Source organism: Phasianus colchicus, chromosome 4 (assembly GCF_987193195.1).
Source record: "Phasianus colchicus chromosome 4, bPhaCol1.hap1.1, whole genome shotgun sequence".
Classification (NCBI taxonomy): domain Eukaryota; kingdom Metazoa; phylum Chordata; class Aves; order Galliformes; family Phasianidae; genus Phasianus; species Phasianus colchicus.
Window position 1 is genome coordinate 1,826,277 of NC_143439.1, and position 26,276 is coordinate 1,852,552.

The 26,276-nt window shown below is 43.3% G+C and overlaps 1 protein-coding gene across 1 annotated transcript; it reads right to left on the bottom strand.

Moving 5' to 3' along the window:
* Positions 1-8,358: 8,358 nt before the first annotated feature.
* SFRP2 (secreted frizzled related protein 2) lies at positions 8,359-12,049 on the bottom strand. Its single transcript, XM_031614276.2, has 3 exons — positions 11,450-12,049; positions 10,839-10,919; positions 8,359-9,423 (listed from the first exon to the last, which is right to left on the bottom strand). The coding sequence occupies exons 1-3, from the start codon at positions 11,940-11,942 to the stop codon at positions 9,119-9,121; spliced, it is 879 nt and encodes a 292-aa protein (XP_031470136.1). The 5' UTR covers positions 11,943-12,049; the 3' UTR covers positions 8,359-9,118.
* Between the last annotated feature and the right edge of the window lie 14,227 nt (positions 12,050-26,276).

Sequence of the window (26,276 nt, forward strand, 5' to 3'; positions counted from 1 at the left end):
GGAAGTAGTTCCAGCTCTCCTGTTGTATCTACTAGTTGAGTGAGTAAGGCAGTTCCCATAATATTTTCACTGTTTCTGTCCCTGGAGTAACCTAGCTACTGAGAAGGCATTACTTTTCAGTCTATCCGAACAGCATGCTTTTTACACCGCTCTTGGGTATTCTTCCTGCATTTTAGCATTCTTAATTAATAACCTTTATTTCTTTCTCCCCTCTATCTTTTTCAGGACATTTTTTTCAGGCTTGATTTAAAGATGCATCTGCTATGTCTTTGTTGTTTAACTCTAAATGCCACCAGAAGCAAGTAAAATACAAGAAGAGGAAGCTTCTTCAGGTGCAGACCTAAGTGCATGCAAACTTTGGTCACTCAAGGTCAAGCCTAGCAAATCTGAGTATTCCCAAATAGTCAGATTTTCTTTCCCCCCCACTTGCCTTCCCCCCTGCAACCCCCATGCTACCTGTAGGATATATACCATAACAGAGAGAATAAGCAAGAAATGTCAGATTAACAAATCCGTTTTGGGTTTAAGGTAGCAGCAGAAGACTTAAAGGTGAGGCAAGTCCCTGCCCCAAACGGGGTTCACTGTGATCTGCTGCATCCCTATCTGTAAAGATAAAGTTGAATAGCCAGCCTTACTCTGCTTTCCCAGGGATTTGCACTCTTATCTCTAGTCATTGCTCACCAACACTTTTATCTGTCAAAACCCTCTCTGCTGCCTTAGCAACATGCATCCAGGCTCTTTTCCAGCTGACATAAGCTTCCTGTCACCTCCTGATGACAAGTGCTCCCAACATTTCCAGCTGTCAGCATTTCAGCGTCTGCTGCTCATGTCACTAGGCTCTGCACTTGGCCATTTGCCTGATGCTGTACAGTGACAGTGACAGCACCCTGACTGCAGTCTGTTGTCTACTTCTGTGTTCAGGCACTGACGGTCAGAGTTACTGTTTTTAATTCAAGGTAGCTTCTGCTGCTTTATTTCTATGCAAGTATATATTTTCTACCTACTTTATCAGCTACTTAAAGTACTATTGTAGATGAGTAGCTTCAGTAGAGAACTATTAAATCTATTCAAAATGTTTCTCTTCTCATTGGATTTTAAGCAGGAGCAGCTTTTCTCCCTTGTTCTACCTTTTTTTTTTGTTTTTTTTTGTTTTTGTTTTTTTTTTGGTTGTTTTTGTTGTTTGTTTTTTAAAGCTGTTTGTGCACCATCCTTTCAGTAGTGTGTCAGAAATGGCACATCAGCTAGATGAGAATCTCACTCTGAATTAGATAATGCTGTTACAGTGTTCACCAGCACCTTTTTCTTATCTCTTTTTTTGAGTGTTTCTGTGTGTTAAGTTTTCCACAAGCTCTTCTAGTTCCTCTTTCTCCTTGAGAAGATCAAAGATAGAATGAGTGTGGGAGACAGACAAGCAGGAGGGGAGATCATTCTGCAAATGCAGTGGGCCTGGGCCTTGGTGCTCCACCTTATCAATATTACTGTAAAGCCAAAAAGGTGCCTGGGCTGAAGTCCTGCTTTTAGGATATTCTTTTTCTGAATTACCTGCATAAGATGGTGCAACCATGGAGCAGTTCACATTTAGACACAAAATGCCCATGTTAAATTATTGTTAGTAGTTATTGGTAAGCAAACGTAAACTAGGTTGTGGCACTGTACCAGCATAGGAGATGTGCTGTAATGTAGTCCCATTTCTAGATGTTTCATGTGATCCTCTTGAGCTTCACATAAGAGAAGATTCAGTTTTTGTTCCACAGTCCATTTTGAGAAATGTCATTATGTAGGTGACTTCTGCTGAACCTGACGAGGGATGTGAAAAATAACAAGAGGTTCTTCAGGTATATAACCAGTAGGAGACAGATCAAGGAGAGTGTTCCCCCTATGATAAATGAGGATGGAAAACTGGCTTCCTCAGACATGGAAAAAGCTGTGGTATTCAATAAGTGCTTTGCCTCAGTCTTCACTAGTGGTCAGGCTCCTCCCCATGTCTGCAGGACCCTGAAGTTCTGGATAGGGGTGAGAGGAGCGGATTACATCCCACTGTAAAAATGGAACAAGTCCAAGACCCTCACATGCATTTGAATGTATGTAAGTCCATGGGGCCTGCATCCTAGGGTTCTGAGAGAGATGGCTGGTGTAGTTGCAGAGCCCCTCTCTATCATATTTGAAAAATCATGACTGTCTAGTAAAGTCCCCAGTGTCTGGAAAAACGGAAAGGTTACTCCCATTTTTAAGAAAGGTAGAAAGAATGACCTGGGGAACTACAGACCAGTGAGCCTCACTTCTGTGTCTGGGAAGATCATGGAGCAGATCCTCCTAGAAGCTATGTTAAGGCACATGTGAGATAAAGAGATGATTCAAGACAGCCAGCATGGCTTCACCAAGGACAGATCTTGCCTGACCAATCTGCTGGCCTTTTATGATGGAGTGACAGCATCAGTGGATGGTGGAAGGGTGGTGGATGTCATCTGCCTGGACTTCTGCAAGGCCTTTGAGAAGGTCCCTCAGCACATCCTTCTCTCTAAATCGGAGAGGTGTGGATTTGAAGGATGGACAGCTTGATGCATTAAGAACTGGTTGGCTGGACACAGCCAAAGGGCTGTGATCAATGGTTCTGTGTCAGGCTGGAGGCCGGTCACAAGCGGTGTCCCTCAGGGGTCGGTCTTGGGACCGGTGCTCTTCAGCATCTTCATCACTGACACAGATGATGGCATCGAGTGCACCCTCAGCAAGTTTGCAGATGACACCAAGCAGAGCGGTGCAGTCGACACATTGGAGGGAAGGGAAGCCATCCAGAGGGACCTGGACATGATGGAGAAGTGGCTTCCAAAAACCTAATGAGCTTCAACAAGGCCAAGTGCAGGGTGCTGCAGTTGGGCCGGGGCAATCCCAGGTATTTATACAGACTGGGGGAAGATCTCCTTGAGAGCAGCCCTGCGGAGAAGGACTTGGGGGTCCTGGTGGATGAGAAGCTGGACATGAGCTCTCAGTTCTTGACTGAGGGACTGATTTCAATGCAGCATTTTCTTATGAATATCTGAAGTCTGCTTCTGTGGAGAAGTCAGGACATTCTATTTCAGTCTCCTGATAAGTCATATATTCTAGTGAAATGCTGGAACAAAAGAGTTAAGGTAATTTTAAAACTTCAAGCTTGTTGGTCAGATTGTCATACCTCTATATGCTCACATTTTCAGCAGTCTAGATCTTGTTTCCAAAATTCTTGGATGCCAAGTACATTAAATATTTTGAGGACATATGTGGTATCTCAAGCAGTGGATAAACGTCTTTGAGCATATAATAGCATTAGATGCTATATTATGCTGCCTCTGACAAAAATAATTTTTGATCCTGTTGTTGTGTAACGTCCTTGAAAATCAAAACCTAAGAATATCTTGGGAATAGATCTTATGCTTCAGTTATGTGGACGCTTAAAAATCCATGTTCTGTTTCAAAAATCCCCAAAGTGGTAAAAAAAAAAAAAAAAAAAAAAAAAAAAAAAAAAAAGCACTGTTCATATCTCTGGGATATTGCAGAGTTATAGATCATAGAATGTATAAGATTCTCTTCAAAATCAGTTTCTTCCCTTGCTCAAAACAAATTAATATGCCTCACCCCTAATTCTTAAATTACAGTATATCTTTCTAATTTTTTTGTTTGCCTTAGTTTCTGAAAATCTACCTCTCCAAACTCTTTTGCTTCACCCATTACACCTAAACTATTGTTTGGCTTAGTAGAATGGCCTAACTTAATTCAGGTTTATGCCTCAGAGTAAACTGAAATGATTAATAGCTCAGTGTGTGTGCAGTGATATGAACCCTACAGCCACTAAAGCACCTTATCATAGGCTTTAAATAGCATGTGCATTCTTTGTTGTGTCTGTTCTGTAAGACATTGAGCACAACACCTAACCTTTGTTGATCTGTCCTGCTGGACAGCTTTCCTGTGCCTACAGCAACTGGTTTTGAAGTTTAGCTCCACCAGCTGTGCTGCTGTGCAGCTTTCTGTTTTGGATGGTTATTCTGATGGCTGTGAGAACAATGGGCTGGCTTACTGACTGCTGAGGTGCTCTTCCTGGCTAGGAGACAGATTTGTTGGCTGACCTCCACCAGTCACCTGCAACTCTGCTCAGAGATAAAGGCTCATATTTTCCAAGCTATTCAGGTGATTTAGGAGCCCACAGCTCACCATGAAGGGGCTGGATGCATTTGGAACCTGTTACCCTATTAAACCTCACCCCAAAGGGATGTAGCATGGACTAATTAATGTTTGTAAGGCAGCTTGAGGTCCTGCATTCCTATAACGTGAATATCTTGCACTCTTTGTTTAGAGGCAAATAAGAGTCATTCCTGTGGTTGTGTCATCAGACAGGCAGTACTGAATCTGCATCTGTTGATAAGAAGGCAATATGTAAATAAATCATAGGAACATACCTCTGAAGCCTAGAAATAAGAGCTTCTGGCTCCAAAAACAAAAGCTTGGGCTGTCCAACCTGAGGGAGACCCCCTACTGTTCTGGAAGTGATCAAGCCATCGCTCCTTCTCCGGTGTTACCAACAGTGGCCACATCATGAGACTCACAAAACTGGCAGATGGTGAGGGCAGAGCAGAAGCAGCAGACAAAAAGCTGTTCTGCCACCTTCTTGTGGATCTCTTGTACTACAGCAGGCACCAGGAGATGATGAGGTAGAATCATGGTGGCTCTACTCTTGGCCAGTATCCTGGATGCCTGCGGAGAGGTAGCGAAATGTCAGAAGAGGGCTGAGATGGGTGCTCCTTAACCCAAGTGGAGGAACACAGGGTTAGGATAGTAGGACTGAGATGTGTGAGTGACGTGAGTGACTGGGTATGCAAGGGCAGGAATCACAGAATCATAGAATTGTCAAGGTTGGAAAGACCATCCAGTCCAACCATCAACCCATGCCTGTGATTGCTCTAGACTATGTCTCTCACTGCCACATCCACACAGTTCTTGATGGTCCATCACTTCCCTGAGCAATCTGTTCCACTTTTTCTGAGAAGTTTTTCCTAAAATCCCATCCAAGGAGTGCCATATCTGTATGTTCTATATGCTGTCTATACTGTCTATAAGTCTTTATATTCTCCTGTTGCATAATAAGAATAATGGCTGTGCCTGGGGTGAGTGGTGTGTGTCTGTGGTGCTCTTTGTGGCACCTAACTCCCCCTCCTGTCCTCAGAGAAAATCATTAATTTATTCAAGTAATTTAAATGTCTCTTGCTGAATTTTCTGCATGGACCTTTTCATTTCTTAAAGCTAGGCTATTAGGATTGTTGTGGCTTATGCATAGTTATGCTGCACGACTCCTTTAATAAAACATACTAAGTGAGAGCGTCTGTACAAGAGGGGGATGAGAGAGAGGTTAAATAGCCAGGTCCTCCGGGGATGCCTCCCCTCGCCTCCCATCAGGATGCTCAGAGAGTCCACAAAAGGCAGTGAACGGAACCGGAACATTAACTCGTTAACTCCCACTGGTCCACATGATGTGGAATAGTGACAACAAAAAATCACGAAACCACAACAATATACCGTTCTGATTGCTGTGGTCTAGTGATGAGAACATAAAACTTGGAGTAAAAAAATATGCTTCTTTTCATGACTGCAGAGGAACTTGCTGGGTGGCTTCTGAGTGAGTTAGTTTACCTCACTGTGCCTCATTTTCCTGATCTACAAAACAGGGACATTAATGACTGTTTTTTGAAGGCAGTCTGAGAAACTTAAATGGAAACTTCTGTATAAATGTCAAGTATCATTATTATTGTTCTTAAACTAATCCATTGTACTCAACTGCTTTTATAGTTTTTATGAAAGCAAATACAGTGGAGCTACACAGTTGGCTGCCTAACAATGTTTTTTTTTTAATTAGAGGAAGACAAAAAGTGTCTAAAAAAATGCAACAAGTTGTGTTTTTTCATCAGTTGGAAACAAATTTCTGCTAGAACTGAATCACACTGTACCAGGTAATGAAGTTACTCCACACTAAATGCAAAACACTAATCAGGAGTAGCAAGTCCTAATCACTTTTTACATGTTTGTTTCACTCTTTGCATGACACAATCAAAGATCTTCAGTTGTTGTTGAGTGAATAAGAGTAAGGATAAAAATGTAAAAAATGTACATGTTTACTTCTTTACCAGCGTCTGCCAAATGAAGTTTCCTCAGGCTGTGACTCTGAAATTCTAATTTTTGGCTGAAGACTTTGCAATGTCTGGCTTATACGCCTTCGGAAATGGGTTGTATAACATCAACCCTGATGTTCTGTCTGCTCAGTGTGGAGAACGGTACAATGCTGTTAGAACAGCTCAACTCAGAAGATGTGACTCCTATTACTCTTCATGTTCGCCCAAGCCCTGTTTATGTGAAAGGCAATTCCTTTCACATAATTCACTGGATGGTACCAGTGAGTCCATCCAGGGACACATGCAGAAGGCTTTATCAGTAAGGACAGAACGCTGCTAATCCTGGACACCTGTTGTACTGGCGGATTCAAATGTTGGCAGATCTGGTTTATTCTTGTTCCCCTCCATGGTTTAGCTGGTGTAACAGTGTTTATTTTGTGGTGGAAGAATTTTTTATTATTATTATTTTTAAAGACAGAGTGATGTTGTGGTTAGATAATGTCTTTTTGTACATCCAAGCCATTTAAGTAAAGATCTCTTCTGTAGTCTTGCCCTCGGTATGACCCCAGAGTGAATAACTTGTGACCTGTCTGTCTTCATCAGCATCACTACTGCTACCTTCTAGGATAGCCCAATTAAGATAATTTTATGGTTGCTCTAAGAGGACTTAGTGTCAGTTAGGCAGGCTGTGTGTTGTTTGGTTTTGGTCCCCAGAGCCCACATTACAACCACTGCCTCTTCAAAGCGCCAAGCAGCACAGTCTGATTTTTCTGCAGGCTTGTCTCCAGCCACCTGCCCTTTTTCTGTGAGCTAGTTCCCTCTAATATATCCAAGACCCATTTAGTGACAGGTGTTAGGTGATGTGCTGAGGGAGATGGGTAGAGTTATGTGACATCTGGATGATGATGGACACACTACTGATATGAAAGTAATTACTCCCAAGTGTGAGAAGACTCAAATCTGTTCCTGGGAAGCTATGTCCATTCAGAAGAAAAATTTTAAAGCTATGCTATTTCAGCAAAGTATTGGACTTTAAATAGATACTGTTTCACAAAAACTGAAGAACCAGTTTGGAAGTGAGGGTTGTTTTTTTGTTGGTTGTTTTGTTTGTTTTTTGTTTTTAATTGTTATTGCTATATTTCTGAGGATGTTTGTGAGGACTGATCTTGTCCTCCTTGCTCCAAGTCCTACCATTGTTTGTATGGGATATAATAAACGCATGAAGACTTGGGAAGAGGGCAAATAAGAATTTTTCTAAAACAAATTAGATTTTTTCTTTCAATCCTGATAGGTGAAAAATCACACCAAATATATGAAATTATTATGATTATTTACTTCTAAAAAAAATCTTGGGTTGGATTTGCATTCTCTCAGTGAATGACTAACATGAAGCACTGTCCTTGTAAGTACTGGGCTTGTCAGCTTCTTAAATGAGGGTAAAAGGAACTTTGTATGCACGGCAGTAGTGGGAAGTAAGATTATTTTTCACAGAACTACATAGAATGGTTTGGCTGGAAGTGACATTAAAGACCATCTAGTTCTAGCTCCCTGCCATGGGTATCTTTCTCTAGAAGATGCTCAGAGGCCCATCCAGGATAAGTATAATAGAACTCTAGCAAGTAATGCTCTTCCATAGAAAATATTTGTAAGAAAAATACTGAAAGACATTGCTCTAGTTACACTATTAGGGTAGTGCAAACAGTTTATTTTCTAAATAGGAATAGTGAAAGTGCACACAAAACATACTTTGCTCTACCATTTAAGTTATTCTGAATTGTTGGTTACAGATCAGGTTTTTGTCTACTCTTGGACTCCTTAATACGACTTTTTCAAGCGTAAAAAATGGATAAATGGGTATGATTTTTAAGCAAGTGATTTCATTGCTATTCCACATCAGCAGAGTCCTCTGAGGTGGGATGAAATTGTAGGCAATCAAAGAAACCACAGAAAACTTTTTATCTTGAAGAGCTCAACAGAAATCTATTAAAATGAGGTAAGTGTACCCCAACCTTCACGTTACATGGGTTGGTCTTTGGGGAAATGAGGTACTGCGTGGTTTTCTTAATCGCAGCCAGCATCAGAGGACAAGTTTCACTGTTGGTGATTGTTGGTCATTTGGGTAGAAGGGTGAATCTTGTTTTGCCACGACAAAGCTCAGTTGGACACCTTTTTCCCAAAACAGATTGAAGTGAATTTGTCCAAGAACAAATCAAGACAATAGGAAAACTATGATGTAAAGTTTATATACAAGAATATAACATTTATCTGGAGTATTTACAAGGTTAATTAAAGCAATATTTTACAACTCTTTCAGGTTAACCGCTAGGTATGTTACAGTTAGGCTACAGATGGTTTAATTTGCAAAATAATAAGAAAGAAAGTTGCATTCAGATAAACCAGTTCCAAAACCTTTTCATTTTGGTTTTTTTTTCCTCCTAAGAAAAGGGCTCAGTCTTGTGGAAAATAAAACTTGAGAATGGTTAATATACCCTTATTGGTGCCTATGTATCACATGCAAGAGTTGTAACATGACTTTTATAAATTTAATATAGATGGCAAGCCATTTCACCTCAGTGAAAGAGTCGTACCCCTTGTGACAGGCCAGTCGCACACATCTGTCTTTCTGTCTCCTGCTTTTGCACGACAAACATGCACGTATACAGAGAGGCAGCAATATAAATGAACCAGCATTACCAAAATGAAGAGGGAAAAACCTCAGAAGAGTCACATTTGTAACCATTAAAAAAAAAAAAAAACCAACTGTTAAGTGAGATAGTTTAATACTTCCCCAAAATAATCATGATATATATATTTTTATTACATTTAACCTATGTACAGAAATGGAGGGCTCTCCCCATCTTGGAGATCGGTTGCTGTGTCTCCTGGCCAGGGCATCTCAAGGCGCAGAGAGGCTGAAGAAAGAAGGCTGGGGAGGTCTGGAGAGCTTGGGACAGAGGAGGCTGCTGAAGCCAACACAGCCAAAGCCACTAACACTGCAGTTTGCGGATGCTGCGGGAGAACCGCTTAAAAGCCCGCTGCCCTTTCTGCCACCGCTTCAGCGAGGTTATCACCAGTTCCCCAGCTTGCTTTTGCCCCATCACCAAGTAGGGGACATTGATGTCGTTCATCTCATCACAGGTACACTGGAGGCCACCTTTTAGCCAGAGCACGATCTTCCTCAGATCTCTTTCTGTCAGCCCATTCAACTTGTAGATGGTCTTGCTCTTTGTTTCAGGGGTGATCTTGGTATCCCCATTGATGTAGGCAATCTCCTTCACTTTTATCTTCAAGGCTAACAGAGCAAGGGGAGGGGGGAGGGGAGTGAGAGGGAGAGAGATTAAGAGTTTTTTTCCCCATTAGTACACATAAAGAGGACCTGGGGAGGGAGGTGCTCTATTGCTAATTAAACTGTCAGGGCTGACAGAAGAGGCAGCAGGTGGCTCCATTTCTAAAGCCAGAAAGGGCATGCAAGTCATTTCAGTTTGAATCAACCTTAGGGCTGAGGGTTTTGGGGTTTCTTTTCTCTTCTTTCCCCTCCCCCTCTTTTTCCTTCCTTCCTACATTAATATTTTCTTCAGCTTTTCTCCTGTTTGCAAACACGCAGCTTTGCTATGTTAAGCAGCACTCCAGCTTTCGCTGGGACAGGATGTGTTCCTGAAACCCTAGAATATGAAGGGGTGGTGGGGAGGCAAATACCTAAACCTAATCTGAAACCTGATCTCTGCTGCAGCTGAAAAGTTCTAAGCTTAATTTATTAGGCTGGAGAGGATTTTAGGCAAACCTGCAAGGAAATGATATTTCACATACATTGTTGTTTCTTTCAAAGAATAGATCCCATAGAGGGCAAATTGGTCCAACAGCTGCATTTGATTTGGTGAAAAAAGGAGGAGGGGGATACAAGTCGCTTTAAGAATCTGTGGGGCACATTTAGCTTTAGGAGGATTTATCTGAGTGCAATTTGCCAGGCCAAAGCTATTGGTTGTTTTAGCAGTTATGTCCTGCAATCACAGTTCCACAGGACGTTGGTTTTTCTGTTGTTATTGTTCATTTTAAGGGAAGCTTTTGAATTCTTGCAGATATTTCTAGTACAAATCTGTTTCCAGGTATAAATACTGCCTTATTATAAAATAATTCCCCTCCTCATTCCCCTTTTCTCTTGAAATGCTAATACGCAGATAATGTGCCCTTCAGTTGTCCGTGTTGAACAGGCTTTCTCATCCTCTTCTAACCCCAGATCTTCACATTAAGTTTATATCCCCAGTTGTCTGTGCATTACCTTCTCTGTCAAATGATATATTGAGCTTCATTCTTAATCTGCAGAGAAAGTCTTTCTTTCTTGCTATATGTCATGCAGCTCTCTCTCATATGTCTAAGTGAAGCTTTGCTGTACTTCTCCCCAGGCAATAGACTAGATGAAAGATTCCTTCTTTTGCTTTATTTTCTATTCAGCTTGGCTGCAATGTCCACATAAAAAGAGTACTACTTTGAAACAGCACACAGGAAAGAACTATAAAAGAGCCATTTTTTTCTCAGAGATGCAATTTTGTGTTTCATGACAAGAATGTTCAGATGCAACAGGATGGACGAATCCATCCGCAGATGAGACAAAGCCCTGCCTTTATTCAGGCATGTCTCTCTGACTCCACTGGGAGTTTTACCTGCTCCTAATCCCTCAAGTTTTAATCGAGGGGCTATGCTGCCACTTACCAAAGTCATTTTTGCAGAGGTTTTCCATGATGTCGTTATCGTCCTCATTTTTGTTCTTGCACGCATCGCAGACTTTGGGTGCTAGAAATGCAAGGGACAGTCCTGGTCAGGCTCAAGGAGAAAGGAACAGCAGGTGGCGTTGGGAAGCCTTCGGGGAAACACAGCTTTTCCAGCCAGACAGACTGACTGCGTGCCTTCCCCCTTTCCCTCACTTTAGTCACAAGCCACTGGAGGAGAGCACACAGGGTCACACTAAACAACCTTTTTCTTTCTTACTTTTTTTTCCCCCCTATTGCAAAAAGAGCAAAAGGAGGTGGGGGGAGCTCCCCAACCCCATACTTCAGCAGTGATTGCTGCAAGAGGGGGATGCTCCCATTACCAGCTGAGGGAACCACGAGGCTCCAGTCGGGGGTCACAGATATTCTCCACAAGGAGGTGACTGCTGCCAGCCTCACCACCCAGCACACCTGAGGGGCTGGGAGCCGAGCCCAGAACATTTCATTTCAGAGCTGTGGGGAAAGGCAGCGGTCCCCGGGGCTGGGGTGTCACGGAGGGAACCTCCTCGAGCCTGACCGAGCAGTGGACCCACCATCGGGGCAGCCACCTCTTACCTTCCCTGGTGACCGGGAGAATGTGGTCGCTGCTGGCCAGCGGGATGCAGAGGTCATTGTCCTTGGGGAAGCGGCTGCAGTCCAGCATGTCCGGCCAGGGGAAGCCGAAAGCAGACATCACCGGCGCGCAGCTCTCCTTCACCTCCTCACAGAGCGAGTGGCAGGGCTGGATGATCTCGTCCAGGTCGTCGATGCAGACGGGGGCAAAGAGGGAGCAGAGGAACTTCCTGGTGTCGGGGTGACACTGCTTCTGCACCAGCGGGATCCAGGTGGAGGCCTGCTCCAGCACCTCCTGCACCGTCTCATGCCCCAGCAGGTTGGGCAGCCGCATGCTCTGGTACTCGATGCCTCGGCACAGCAGCATCGGGGCGGGGATGGGTTTGCAGTTGGAGCGCTTGTAGGAGAAGTCGGGCTCCCCGAAGGGGAAGAGCCCGGCGGCCGGACCCAGGCACTGGGAGGCCAGCAGGAGCAGGGCGCAGAGGCGGCGCGGCATGGCGGGGCGGTGGGCTGCGCGTTGTGCCGAGCGGGCCCCAGCTCAGGCTGCTCTGCTGCCCGACGGACGGAGGCTCTGAGAGAGGTGCGGGGGCCAGCGGGAGTTTTCTGGATGTTTTGTATGCAAATAGCAGGGGGAGCGGGGGGCTGGGAGGAGCTTGGTGACAGCCATCCGGAAAGGATTGGTCACTACTTTCTTGCTCTGCTTCGGCTCGGGGGGATTGTCTTCTGGCAGGAAATCCTTAAAAGTGTGTGCGTGGGGAAGGGGCGGAAACATCCCCGCGAACAAAAGCCCTCGGAGCCCCTTGTCCGAGAAGGGGCTGCGGGGCCGCCTTGGGGTCGCGGCTGCTTCGAGATGAGCTCTACAGCTCCCGAGCCGCTGCGGAGCGGCAGGACGCTGCTCTCTCCTCGTCCCCCCGCGCCCACGTTTGATCCGTTCACCGCCGACGGTGAAGCGATGTTGCCGGCTCACTTCTTCAGCACCTGGACGTGGGAGCAGGAGGTGTAAGCCAGCTCATTGTGGGAGGGTGCAGAGTGCCCCCACTTGCAGCACCCAGGGCTGCGAAGGGCAAGAGGGAGAAGAAAATGTGAACCACAAGCATGCTCCTCACCCCTGACGGAGGCACCTCCCTGCCCATGGGGCTGTGCTTGAGGGTCTGAGGATGGACTCTTATGGAGAAGCTCCAAACCTGCACCAAACCCTCCTGCCCAGCCTATCCCTGCAAGGTGCTGAAGACAGAGCTAGGCAAACCTTGGATGTAAAGCTTCTGGACTGACAGCCCTCTCCACATCAGGGATTTTTCCTCAGCTGTGAGTGTCCAAGGGTTTTTGACATCCCATTGCCTGGCATGTTCTTCTAGGGCTAAGCATGGGACTGGCCCCATGCTATGCAGGCTCATCTCTTTCCCTTCTGTCTTCATCTAGAAGCTCCCTCAAAGAATTATGTTTGTGCTGATTTGTCACATAGGGAGAAGCAGCAGACAAAGCACTGAGATCCCAGCACAGCTCTATTGCAGCTTGGATATTTCTGGGATTTTTAATAATATTATTTCTGGGATTATTATTGAAGAGAGTAGGCCTGTGTAGTATCATTTTGTGGTAAACCACATTCATTAATCAGCTACTGAATATATCTTCTTATAGAGATGTTTTATGGGAAGCCAGCCCTTCCCATAAAACCCTTATAACTTCTGTAAATTGCACAGTCCCTATTCACCCAGTTTTGGTCACTGTCTGTGGCATAAGAAAGGGAGGGGACCTGCAGCATCCACTGAGAGGGCAAGGGGCAGCCATGCTTGCCTAGTGGTTGCAGTGCTGCCCTGGGCTGGCAGCTGGTACCTGTTTGAAGCCAGTGCCAGTCATTTTAGGGAGGGTTTGGAGGACCTTTCCAATAGGGCATGCTCATGGGTGTGACTTCCCTGTAGACCAGGCTCTCAAACACTGAAAACAAATACCATGGATGTGTAACGCCCCTTGTGAAAGTGCTTAAAAGCAGTCCATTTCCTTCAGCTCCACATATTCTTGCCATCTATCTGTGTTCAATTCATTTCTTTAAGCAACAGATCTTGGCCTCGGTCGTCTTCCATGGCACTGAGCCCCACGGATGACTTATGGTGTCCATTTTAAGCCTGTTTTGCCAAGTCCTGAGGACTGCCAGAGGTTGTCGCTGTTGCTGCTTGCATGGGATGTCACCTCCTGGAGGTGGTCCCACAAGACTTGGTCCTCAAACTGCTCTTCAGGAAAGAGGATCTACTAGCGTGTTTACTGTTACTCTAAATGAATGACAGGGATCTTTATAAAAATGACTTTTTTTTTTTTTTTTTTTTTTTGTAATTTTTAATCTCTCTCCTTTTTTTTTATTTCCTGCCATTTTTTTGTGTGCCACTGACATCCCTTCAGGTGGAAGTCAGTGTGGTCAGAAGACAACTTGCCAGCTGCCTATGCCACTCTCTACAGATCCAGCTTGCTGTGCAGACTGCAAGCAAGCACCCAAGATCTGAAAAGTCTGTTTAGATTACAGATAATAACCACTTTCTACAGCAGAGGATAAGACATTTCTGACAGAAATCTGCCCAGTTTTTTCCACTGTGTTTGCTTGCTTGTTTGTTTCCTGTTTACACACCTTTTTTTCCTGCATTTTTTTCCTGGATTAAGCTTTGATTTGAGATGAGGCTTTATGAGACCTTCCTATTTCCATTTCTATTCAACTTTGGCAAACTCATTTACTATAAACTTGAAATGACCTGAGATCATGTAAACACAACCAACCCAAGCCTTCCAGACCCACTGCATCACTGTTACCCTCACTTTTCCCTCTTGCAAGGAAAGTGCTGAAGTAGGAGGCTGAGCTCTCTGCTTGTCCATGCAACTGGGGTAGGGCTCCCTGGATCTGCAAAGCCAAATGCTGTTTGGGGGCCCAAAATGACACAGGAGGCTTGAGTGACCCCTGGTGAGATGGCTGCTGTCTCCCCAGATCCTGATGGATAGGCCCCTATGTTTGCCTTCCTCTGCAGGAGCAAAACAGGACTCATGGAGGCTGTGCCATGAGTGGATAGCCTGGGGTCCCCACCCTACAAAACAAACTGTGAAGAAATAGTCTGATGGATACTAGTGAAAATGAATTAACAAACTGTAGGGAAAATGAATTGACTCTTTTGTTCTTGAGAGCGATCTCTGCTGTCCAAGTAGAGCGTGTGGTCTGTGTCATTGATAGCAAAGTCATGGTGCCACTTTCTCTGTCTCAAGCCTTAGTGTGAGCTCAGATCTTCTGTACCTCTTTCTGGCCTGTCCTGGAAGCTGAGAAGTGGCTGGGGGAGATGCATCGATGCTGATGTAGTAAAAAAATGGACAAGACTTGCTCCAATGCAGGCAGCATTAAATACTGTTGGTCAATCTCTCCTTTATATATTCTTCGAAATCTGCTTCCCTGAGATCACTTACTTTGAGATCCTTTACCTGGCTATATAGTGCATGTGAGGACCACTCTGCAGCCCTCCATGACCTGCTGACATGCTTTGCTGGTGTGATGAGTTTGAAGTAAAAGCCTGATGCTTTCCTTACACTGAACCCTGCTCCTTTACTTCTGATGCACAGGCAGTACTGTGCTTTTTGGCTGCAAAATCATGGGATAAGCTGTGGCTGCAAGGGAGAGACCATGAGCTGCTGCAGCTTGCAGCTGGGGTAGCCAGACCAAGCAGGCTGGAGAGATCCTGGCCCTGGGGACCCTGTAAGCATAAACTTGGATCTTGAGCAATTAGCCTTTGGTTAGTAATATTGTAGAGTGGAGTGGAAAAACTGTGGCTTTTTAGCTCATTCTCGTCAACCCGTGAAATGGCAGTGGTGAGGAAGAAAGCTGGCTTTCTTCCCATGGTGGAAGAAAAATATGATGAAAATGTTTGCTTTCCTTTAAAAATGATCTCTGGTGTCAGAGTATCTGAAGATTATTATTACTTGAATCTCACCGTTGCATTTGTTGGGGAGGGGTGGGAAACAGTATTGCGCATGTTTTGACGTGAGGCAGCTCAGCAGCAGATCACTCCTGACTGTTTCAGGGGCTGATAAGGTGGAACTCAACATTGTCCAGATCTGGGACTGGGCAGCAGCCTTGTTTTCTCTTACCGCAATGTTTCAAAGCTCTGTTGTCAAAAACTGCACGTGCTGCAAATTTATCTTTTTTCTTCCCCCTCCCTGTCCTGAAAGGAAACCTAAAGAAATCACCTAGCCTTTCTTTTCTTCATTTACAATGCTCAGTGAGGAGGCAGCAGCCAGTGCATGGTGTAGTGAGCAGCTCACTTGGGGTGCCAAGCGTGTGCTAAGCGGTGCAGGTTGCTATGTGCCTGAGGGGAAATGATTGTCTGGGGATATGAAAGAAGAACCTCGGTGGTGCTTGTGCATGCTGTGTAGTTATTTCTTTGTCCAGTGACACCAGGTATCGATGTGTAGCATACGCTGTTTCTACCTGCTGTTCTTGGGCTGTTCTGTTCTCCAGAAGCACTGTGTTGGGGACTGGAACTTTAGCCCATATGTAATCTGTGTTTGATGTTGCAAAGGGCGCAGATCAGACTGGGGCTGATTACTTTCAAATTGAAAACAAACCCAAGTCACAGCAAGTTTTCTAGTTTTTCTGCCTGTATTTTAGCACAATGGTTCACCTTGCATTTAGTATCTTAAAATCCTCAGGCAAGTTTTTCCAGTTTTGAATTTTTTCCACAAGAACATTATTAAATATTATCCCAAGCCTCTGTATTCTTAATGTTGCTCTCTACTTTCCTCATCTCACATTAAATGGTAAATGTGGGTACTTGGATACACGCGTACACATATATTTGTATATAAATTTAGATCTAAATGCGTGCTAGTGCTTTAGCAAGTTAAGATCCTTCAAATTTATCTGACATACATCTGTATCTGGCTACAGTTTTTGTCGTGGTAAGCCTTTTTTGCTCATGCGGAATGTCTGTTTCTGATTACTGCTCCTGTTATTATCTATCTCATCTATGTGTTGGATGACAATTAGAGATAGCAGAGACCACAGCCTACATGACTCCGATGGCATGGTACCTGGTGTTCCTACTGTATTTTATTTTAAAAAGCTATAATGTAATATATCTTTTCTCTTCACAGTATTTTCTGCCTCTCCTCTCCCCATCCTCTTGCAGTCTGGTAATAGCAAGCGCCTTCAGCAGAGAGCAGGGCCCCACTGCTGGAGCAAAGACAGTGCTTATGGCAAGGGATCTGTGCTTCAGGTAAGGCATTCATGCTGCAGGAGGGAAAAAAGGAAAATAACTGCTTCCCCATGGAAATGGCAGCATGGGGCAGGAATGCTACCTTTATTGTCTTCAGTAAGACTTTGGTACTTGTTGACAGCTATGAGGGGTCTAGCTTCAAATTTCACTCTTTAAATCAGGAGTTGGATGGGCTTTGGCCACCTACATCCTCAGTAGGTCTCTGTAGCATTCCCCTGATCAATGACTTGCCACTGCTTGGGAGCACCTATGGGTGCTAGTGTGTGGGTATCTTAACTCCAGCCCCGTGTTTGAGCTCAGCAAGGTGTTTCAGACAGCAGGTGGCTTTTGCTGATCCTTGTCAGATGACTTTGTCTGCCCTGTGGGCACGTGATGAGCTCTGATGTTGATCTGAGGGCTGGGGATCTTGTCGTGCTACAGACTTGTAGGGAAGAAGCTGCTTCTTTGCCTCTGTGGTGCTTAACAGAGAAAACAGCTATAAATGAGTGTGGGAATGGGGCAGATACAGAAACCCATCTTAAAAAAAAATAAATCAGAAACCATCTTAAGAACCAATTCCTACTGTCAGGGAGATGATCCGGTTTGCAGCTGAATAGTCTAATGGCCTTGAGGATTGGGCATGCGTTAGTTGTTGAGAGAAATAACTCCTGAAGAGCAACTTGTAACAAAACATTCTTAAACAAGTAAAATCGAGAGAAGCTGTTGCCTAAAGCTATGCTGTTTAAAAAATATTATTAAACCTGATTTAAAATAAAGCAGTGAGACAATCAGATCAATTTGACGCCATAATCAAATCAACAAATGAGCCTGTGTTGGATTGTAGTTAAATTACAAAGTGATTCAAATCACTGAGCCATTAGGCACACACATCAGTAATTAAAATGCATTTGAAGACTATAAAATTGGTATTTCCATATATTTATTTTTATAAAATTCCAGATGTTTGAGGCCCATTCTGAAGAACCTGACGTAAGACCAGTTTGAGTGAAATAGCTGATGATGGTGTTATATGAGTACTGTTCAAGAAGTTCAGAAATTATTAAAAAAAAAGCAGCAATGGTCACTTAGTTAGTACTCATCAACAAGGAATATATTCAAACTTTTAGTCGTTGTCTCTAATTTCTTCTTTCTTATACTATTTGCCTCCTTGCAAATTTGAAATTCAGTTTTAACTTTCTGAACTTCGTATAGAAAAGTAAACTTGAACAAGCTTGTAGAGAAACCCATCTGACATGCATTTTGAACACTCTTCTTCCCCATCTGTACTTTTTATTTCTTGATACGTGCAGATGCATGCAGGTAATTTAGGAAGAAGGGATGAGGGATGCTCACTAATTTTCAAATGCTGAGTTGCTCAGTACAAGTTTCCTTTGATCTGTGTGTTTCCCAATTGCTTGTCATAAACAAATAAGATACAGAAGTGGTGTGTTTTTCTCTTACCTCATTATCTTAATTTCCTTCTAAAGAAATTACAGTGTGCTAGAGCAGCAGCTTTGCTGAGCAAAAATCTTGCTTGCTAGGTTTATTGCAGACTCTTATTTAGATATTTGTGTTTTTATGTGATATAAAAGTGCTGCGGGCTGAAACTTGTCTGTAAAATAAACCTAGCCAAGGGATCTGACCTTGGCATCCAAATTGGTGCTTGGTTTTCTGGTTGAAACTATGCTCGTTTTGAAGCTGTATCTTGTAACTCATGTTCCCAATCAATATGTAGCTGGTTTGATTGACTACTGCTAGGGAAAACTTAGATTTGTGTTCGGGATGGAAAAGGTGAGAGCATAATTCTCTGGTTTATTTGTTTAAGATTTCCTCTCTGTAAGGCTTCTGTGCAAACAAAAGTTTGCATAGTTGCTGTAAGTAAGGTTGCAGCAGAGAATATTTTAGATTCAGGTTAGGATAAATATTTTCACCTGTTAGAAAAAATTACATTGTTTAGTGAAATTCTGTAACATGGAAAATACAGATATCTTGGTTTACACACTTGTATCCTTAGCTACTTAAGAGTTACACATTTGGAACTTGAAATTGTCCCTGATGAAAAAACATGAACAAAGCTGAAACAAGTCTCCATTGTGGTTCACCACAAAATGATCCTTGCAATTTCAAATTAAAACCTTAAGAATGATAATGTTAGATAATAGTTTCTCTTTCACATGGATTTCTGTCACCTGTGTCTTTTTTTCCCCTTTCTTTCCTCAAGTGCAACATGCCTCTGTGGGCCTTTAGATTTCAGCTGGTGCTGCATTGCACAGGCACCCAGGGTGTGCAGCTAACAAAAGCAGCTCATTCTGGTCTTGGGTCATCAGCTAGGTCGAGCTCAGGCGTCTTATGTTGCCATGCATATGAACAGCTGCTGATCCTTTCTGTCGTGCACCCCAAAGTGACAAAAGTCGCTGTGCCGGCTGGGATGGCCCCAAATCCAAGCAGAGCCATCCTTGGGGCAGCCACCTTCTCTGCCCTGGGGAGAGATGGTGACAGCGTCACGCAGGGCTCTGCTCAGTGCGCAGCTCCGGGTGCCATTAGCCGCGCTCCAAGCACACATCCCATTCCAATTATTCCCAGCACTGGGGTCAGCGACCTCACCCTGCTGTTACATCATCCCATTGCCCATCTTAATAGGGACGTTTCTCTTCTGCCTCCTTCACAAAGGGCCCACTGACAGTTCCCAGGAAACCTTTGTCCGCTCCACTGCGGCTCTCACCCGCTGGGGGCCTCAGCCCTGGGATTCCTCCCTCTGCTTTGTGTCACTAGCCACGGGCATTTTACAGCACCATTAACCCAGGCCCCCAGCACAGGCAGGAAGGTTCAAGGCAGTCTGCCTTCCCTCCTACCCCCCTTTTTTTTCCTTTTCTTTTTTTTTTTTTTTTTTTGCCTTTTACGATAGAAATATCATTTTCCAGTCTTGGCTACTAAAATTTGGTGTGCTCCGACACAAATGGAAAAAGTGAGGACGGAAATCTTAGGGTGAGGCATGGTATCGAGTGATGTTAGCCTTGGCTCGTGCACTGTGCAGAGCAATCTTCAGCTCTGAAGATTATCTCATTGTGGTTCACCTGAGGTGTAATTAGCCTGCAAAGTGATCTGAGAGGCTCCAGGAATGTGCAAGATGTGCGTATCTGTGATTGCTGTTCCCACGTTTAGGCTGCCCAGATTTAGGGATTGAACCGTTCTTCTCTGTGAAGAGCAGGGAAGAGCCTAATTGAAATAGAAAATTGCTTTTGTTCTTTGGCCATATGCTATGTATGGAGAACATTTGGCCGGTATTTGGTTGCAAGTTCCCCAGGATGGCTTTTGCACTAGGTCTGTGTCTCCCAGTGCACTTGTGCAGGTTATTTTAATATCTTTACTCATGCTCTGAGTGGGACTGGCAAAACCGAAAGGTTTAGCTCTTCAGACTGCAAAGCCAAAATAATCAGGCTTTAAAAAGTAATCTCATTGGACATACTCATCTGTGCTTTGAACTGTTTTGACAACAGATTTCATCCCCCTTGCTATCTCCCAGAGTTCCAGACACAACTGAGCTCACTTCTCGCTAGAAACCAGAGCCGGTCTGCAGTACATATTTCATTAGGGAGAAGGAAGGGACTAGGTAAAAGGCTAGTAGACATAAATATGCATTATGGTGTTCAAAGCATTCTTTTTCCCCCTTGAAGTATTTCTTAGACGAGTTAGGTGAGAAATTCGTTATATGTGAGGATTTTGTAATAGCAAAGTGAATTAGCTGTTTGCAGACCTGCTTCCCTCTGCAAATGGGAACGTGCCATGCGACAGTGGGCCAGATTTTACTGTTCTAGGCATTACTGATATAGCTGTTTATTCTCCGAGCCTGGAAGAGATCCAGCAGGATTTAGTTTTATGAGGTTTAATGTAAAGGTGTTGTATTTCATGAGATGAAATCATAACACAGCGGGTTTGCAAGAATTCTGAAAGATTATTTTTTCAGAGTGTTGGCAAGCACAATTCTCCTGTGAATTACGTGTCTGAAAGAGAAATGTAGATCTTCTTTCATTGGGTTGAAATGATAAGTAATCCTTAATCCTTCCTAGATGGCCTGTGTCATTAATGCTGGCCATGCACGCAAATGTGTGCAGGTAACAGCTTTAATTCTGTAATGCTATGCTATGCATGGCCGTGTCTCTAGATATGGGAGCTATCCACATATTTGAAACGCCTGCTGTTATTTTTGGGATGTGTCTCTGAATTCAGTTTTTTTGCTAGACCTCTTGATTTTGTGAAGACGGGAGAAAAGCATCTGGCATCTCTGACCTATTTATAGTTGTAGAGGGCCTAATAATATTATTTACTGCATCTGCAATGTGTCCATGAATACTTTTATTGAGCATGATCAGAAGGTTTTCCTTGGACTATTTAACTGTGGAGAATGACTTTTGAGCAGTTACTTGAGGTTTCCCTCCTTATGTTTCCTCATATATTAAGCAGATGATATCTCACTGATTTAGTGGTGGCAAATCCCAGCTACTTTTCTCTGCTATATATCAGTCTCCCCATTTAATTTGCTTTGTTCTGGGAAAGCAGAGGGATGGCTCGAAGAAGAGACTCAAGGCTGGGAAAAACCTGGCTTCCATTTTCAACTTTGCTTAATTCAGTGTGATTTTGAACAAATCATTGTATCTCTCTGCATATGTTTTGTTTTCTATTAAAGGGGCTTAAGAAAATCTGCTTGCCCCAGAGGGACATTGTTAAACTCAGTTCACTAATTCCTACCCCAAGGCCCTTTCAGTCTCCTGCAGTACTGAGCTCTGGAACTTACCTTATTATTTAGCCCAGCATGGGGGAGATATTCAGCCCTGTTATCAGTCTAAGCGAAGCTCTGTTTGGGCTGGATGAATGGTCACAGGTAAAACAAAATCCTCCGGTTGTGATTTTTAGGACAATGTATCTTCTGCCTATGAGGAAAGCTTGCATCTTGCTGCTTTCTGCTTTCTGATTTCTAAACACACTTGGAGTTTTGCATATGAAATACGTATTTCATAAGGAGAGGGCAAATGCTGACTACTTAACGCAGGTCTGATTTAGGAACTAGTTTAGAGCATTTACACGATACGGTACTCTTGAACTTGGGACACCCACTGGAAGCATCATATTGCTGGCATCACAGATGGTCAGAAGAGCCAGTGTATCTGTTACTTTGCCCTTTTGTTTGTACTTGGAGATGACAGAAATATGTAGCTGTGCTACTTTTCTGTTTAAATTTACACAGAACTGTTTGCAGAGGGGACCTTGCACACTGATCCTCTTGTGGTAGCTGGGAGCTTAAACTCAAAATGTCTTTCAGACTGGCATCCATTAGTCAAGCACTGCTTTTGAAGACATAAGCCTGATATCCCTGATTATGATGTGTTCTGTATTGATTTCAGTGCATTACGTTCTTAATGTTCTTGTGTCCTTTGCCAGTTGCAAGTCCCACTGATGGAGTGACTCTCCTGCCTCCCCCCCTACAAAAAAGAGAATGGTACTGGCTACACATAGATAAGAAATTTCCTCTATGTTTTGCATTATGGTTAAGAAGCATCACATAAAAACACTTAGGGAAATGTTACAAGCTAGTATGGAGTAACTAATTTTTAGCTCTGAACACCATATAAGGAAGAAGTAAATGAGGCTCTCAGATGGCTGGAAGGAGCCAGCCATGCACAGGCCCTGGTCTCCGTGGGAAACGTGAGCTGGCCTTGTATCTGCTGAATGGATAACAAAGCCTCCTGCAGGTCTTATGCCCCACTTCACGAGATTTCTGATGATAATATAAAACTTGATACAGATGATGGAAGAGATACTGAGGGGTGATGATCTGATAGTCCTGGGCTCCACGTGTCCCTGTTTGGTGAGAAACAGGTGGTCTCCAGTGGTCTCCCCATCTCAACCATTCTGGGATTCTGTGCATTTCTGAAGCCATGAGAAGTATGGCTGTGTGGGGCAGTTGGAGCCAGCAGTGCCTTAGGAGAAACTGGTTCTCAGAAGTCTAGAGTCACCATTCATGAGCATTTTAACCGCCTGGTTTTTGAGACTCTGAAATACCACAAATACACAGACTCATATTGTGGAAGCACGTAAAATGGAACATCCTCTGGTAAAAATAAATCAAACAAAGAAAGCCTGCCTGTCTCATAACAACATCACAATGAAACATGAAATGTTCCTTTCCTTGAAACTCCAATTTTCTGTGATTTATTTTGCCAGTCTGTAATCAGAAATAGCTGCTCCATCAGAGTAGGGAATGCAAGTAGAGCTGAGGTCAGAGTTCGACACAAAAGTGATGTATGAGCTGGAGTCAAGGAGGAATTCTGAGATCCTAGAATAGAAAACATGCTGTAAATATTAAATTCAAGGTGAGAGGAGTTGCAAATACTTCAAATTATGGGTTCTAGGTGAAAGTGAAAAGATGATTTCCAGAAGATAGCCAATATCAAAGCCATCATTTATCCCTAGTGGGCATCTGGAATAGCACACTGAAGTGGCCTCTGATTAGATTTTTCAATTTTGGCTGGTCTGTATACAAGAACAAGATCAGTAATGAAAAGTGTTATTCTTTTGCTAGTGGTCCTGAGAGGAGAATTTGACTCTGAAAATGCTGTGAGGATACAATAGTTTTCAGAAATTGGATTCTTAAAAAAAAACCAACAAAAAACAACAGCTTCTAAAGTATGGAAAAACACTGCATTTTCATCTGCTCTGGGGAGGAAACATAGGGTTTCAGAGGAGATGAAGCCTCCTGACTGTGCTGAATCCCATCCTTCCCCTAACAAATTTCAGGCCATTTGTTCATAGTGCACACTCCAGCCAAATCCCCCAGTTCCTGGGGGTAATGGCACTCTTTGGACACAGTCTGCCATTGGTTAAGCACTTTGCTGTGAGGAGCCCTTTTTTATTGCACTGAATTGCTCAAGCTTTGCTGGAAATCCAAGGTTTTGTCTGTGTGCATGTGCGTGGATATACTTGTAATAATTCTGTATTTAACTGTTCCCCTGTGTGTGTATGTGAATATATCTGTGTATGTACATACTCTTTGTGTATATACATATTCTGATTGTGTGCGTGTACACACAGAAGACAGATTGAATGCAGAAGTTGCTTTCTTTTCCATTTTATGCAGCTAAAGAAAAAGCATGCTCATCATGGTTGTAGTGCATCTTTACAGTTTTTTCTCTTTTATTTAGGAAGGCAAATATATATATCTGTGTGTTTGTGTGTGTGTATATATTAGTGCAAACATGCACAGACAACTGTTCATAAGCAGTGTATCTGACTTTCCTATCAAGCAGCCTGTGTCCCCTGCAGTAATCAGTAGTTCCAGGCACTGCAAGCATACGCTGATGAAGGAAGGTGTTCTGGAATAGAAGGAAGTTTTTTTTTTTTCTTATTTCCCCTTTTCTTTTTCCTGAGATTTGTGTGCTTGTCCTTGCAATGAAAATCAGGAGGTTAAATAGGTCATGGGTTTTTTTGTTTTTTTTTTTGGTAATTTGTCATTGTTTCCATTGCAAGAACATCCCAAACTTTTGGAATCTATCTGTTCAGTTACTATGCACTTGGGTTTCACTGTCATATTGCCATAATAATTCTCCCTGCTTGAGCAATACATGTTGGAGTGATTGATGAGATACTCATTCAGCCCAGGAAGAACGCATTACTGGGATAATTGGCCCATGATTTCATAGAAGTGTGTAGGATGTCCGACAGATAAAAGACGCTTTGCATCTGATTATAATCCCTTGCAGTAGTTCTTCTGCACTGACTGGAAGCCATGTAAAACATGGGTACATCTGTGAAATCCAAATCAGGCTCCTTTATTTTAGCTGTCACCTAAGAAAGGGAGAAGTTGCTATAAACAAGTGTAACTCCTGAAGTTTGGAAGTACTGTCTTTGATAGTTTCTATGGAATAAGGCAGGAGCTGTGGATGACTTAGTACTGCGCAGGAGCCTTTTCTACTAAGGTTTAAAACAGAAATCTTATTGAGTGTAGTTTCACGAGGCAATTTGGAGCAGGTGCACTCGATATCTACTACCCATAGCAACAGTCACATCAGACAAACAGTTTTTGAAATGTGGTGATCTGGTTGTGAGCTGCATAAAAGGTAGATGACGGAATGCTCTGCTCCTGCATTTCTCCGTGACTTTCTTCTTTTTCTTACTTCAACCCTTTGTCTTTAATACAGAAGCAGAAGTTTCTGGGAGGTTTGCTTGTTTTCTGTCCCAAAATTTGCATAGTGACACAGAGGCTGCAGGTCCACTGTGTAGGCTGGGCATGGTAAGATTTGCGGTCCTGAATCTCATAGGTGATTTGCAGTGAGCATTATGCAAATAACCAGCTAGGATGTAAGTTGGCATAATGACAATGCAGTGGGGAGCAAAGCATATCCATAGGACACCATTTGCCTCTATGCTCTCCTCAGTTTATTCTCCAGCCACTAGTTGCTCTAGCATACCCAAGGTGATGTGTGATTGCTAAGGCCATCATCTCTGCTTCTGTCTCCCACTCCCCAGAAGTGGCCCTCCTGCATATCCAGTTGTGCTGGCCATCCAAACCAGTGCCAGAACCTCTGAAGACATGCACTGTGCCTTTCTAAAACTATGTGGTGAACATCATGTACCTTTGCAGACCTGTGGTAGTAGCCAAAGGGGCTGCCTATATTGATTTACTAGCAGAGCTTGGGAGAGGGCTGTGGGAGCTGGAGGGAACTTCAGCTCAGTAATTGCTTGGACTCTGCAAGGGAATGTGTGTATCTGCCTGGAGGGAGAAGGAAAACTAGGGTTTCAAGGAAGATCACAATCTGATTTCTCTTCAGTATATGAAACTAATACACTTATGCAGAGCAACCTCTAGCTGTAGGGTTTTCAGTTTCCGCTTGCTTCCAGTGAAGACGTTTGAAGTGCTTTCTCTATGGTACAGTGCGTACAAAGTTTTGTTGATGGATTAGGTAATGTTTGAATTTTGTATGAAAATGTGTGCAATTATCTCTCAGAGCTAAAGGAAAGGCCAACACATCCATCTTTGATCAAATGCACATGCTTTTATTTTCCACTGTGCTGCACACACAAGATTTAGTGATTTTTAAGTTGTACTTGTGTAGAGATTGCATGGCACATAGAGCAAGTTTTTCGGTAAATGAAACTACATGATCTAGTGTTAATGAACCACTGAAAACTTCAGCATTTTCTGATACAGAGTCCAAGTGCCTTTGGAAGCTTGATCAAGCTGCATGGGTTTAGATTTTCATTTCCAAAAAGTGCTAATGGAATAAACAAGTTCTAAATATTGGAGAAAACATATTTGGCTAGTAGAAATCTTTGAAGCCCATTTCTCTTTGCAAACCTCACACTGGTGATTAAGACTGAAGAATACTTTAAGTCTTTTGTCTGCAAGGTACACGTCTTACGTAGGCTTCTGTTTTAATTTACTGCACTTGTATGCAGGTTTTTCAAACTAGTCACAGTGGTCTCCTATAAATCGCAAGAAATAGTCCACCCTCAATACCCTTTCCAGCCCTACACAATGAGTCAAGGCTTGTCAAAGACCATTTTAGAAATCTTGAATAAATCTGACATTTTGTTGAGACAGCTGTTAAATATATTTC

Excerpts from the sequence above, each read along its gene's own strand:
- SFRP2 (XM_031614276.2), bottom strand. The coding sequence starts at position 11,942 with ATGCCGCGCCGCCTCTGCGCCCTGCTCCTGCTGGCCTCCCAGTGCCTG. Across the intron at positions 10,920-11,449 it reads TCTCCCGGTCACCAGGGAAG|CACCCAAAGTCTGCGATGCG; the intron begins GTAAGAGGTGGC and ends TTGCATTTCTAG. Across the intron at positions 9,424-10,838 it reads CCTCTGCAAAAATGACTTTG|CCTTGAAGATAAAAGTGAAG; the intron begins GTAAGTGGCAGC and ends TTGCTCTGTTAG.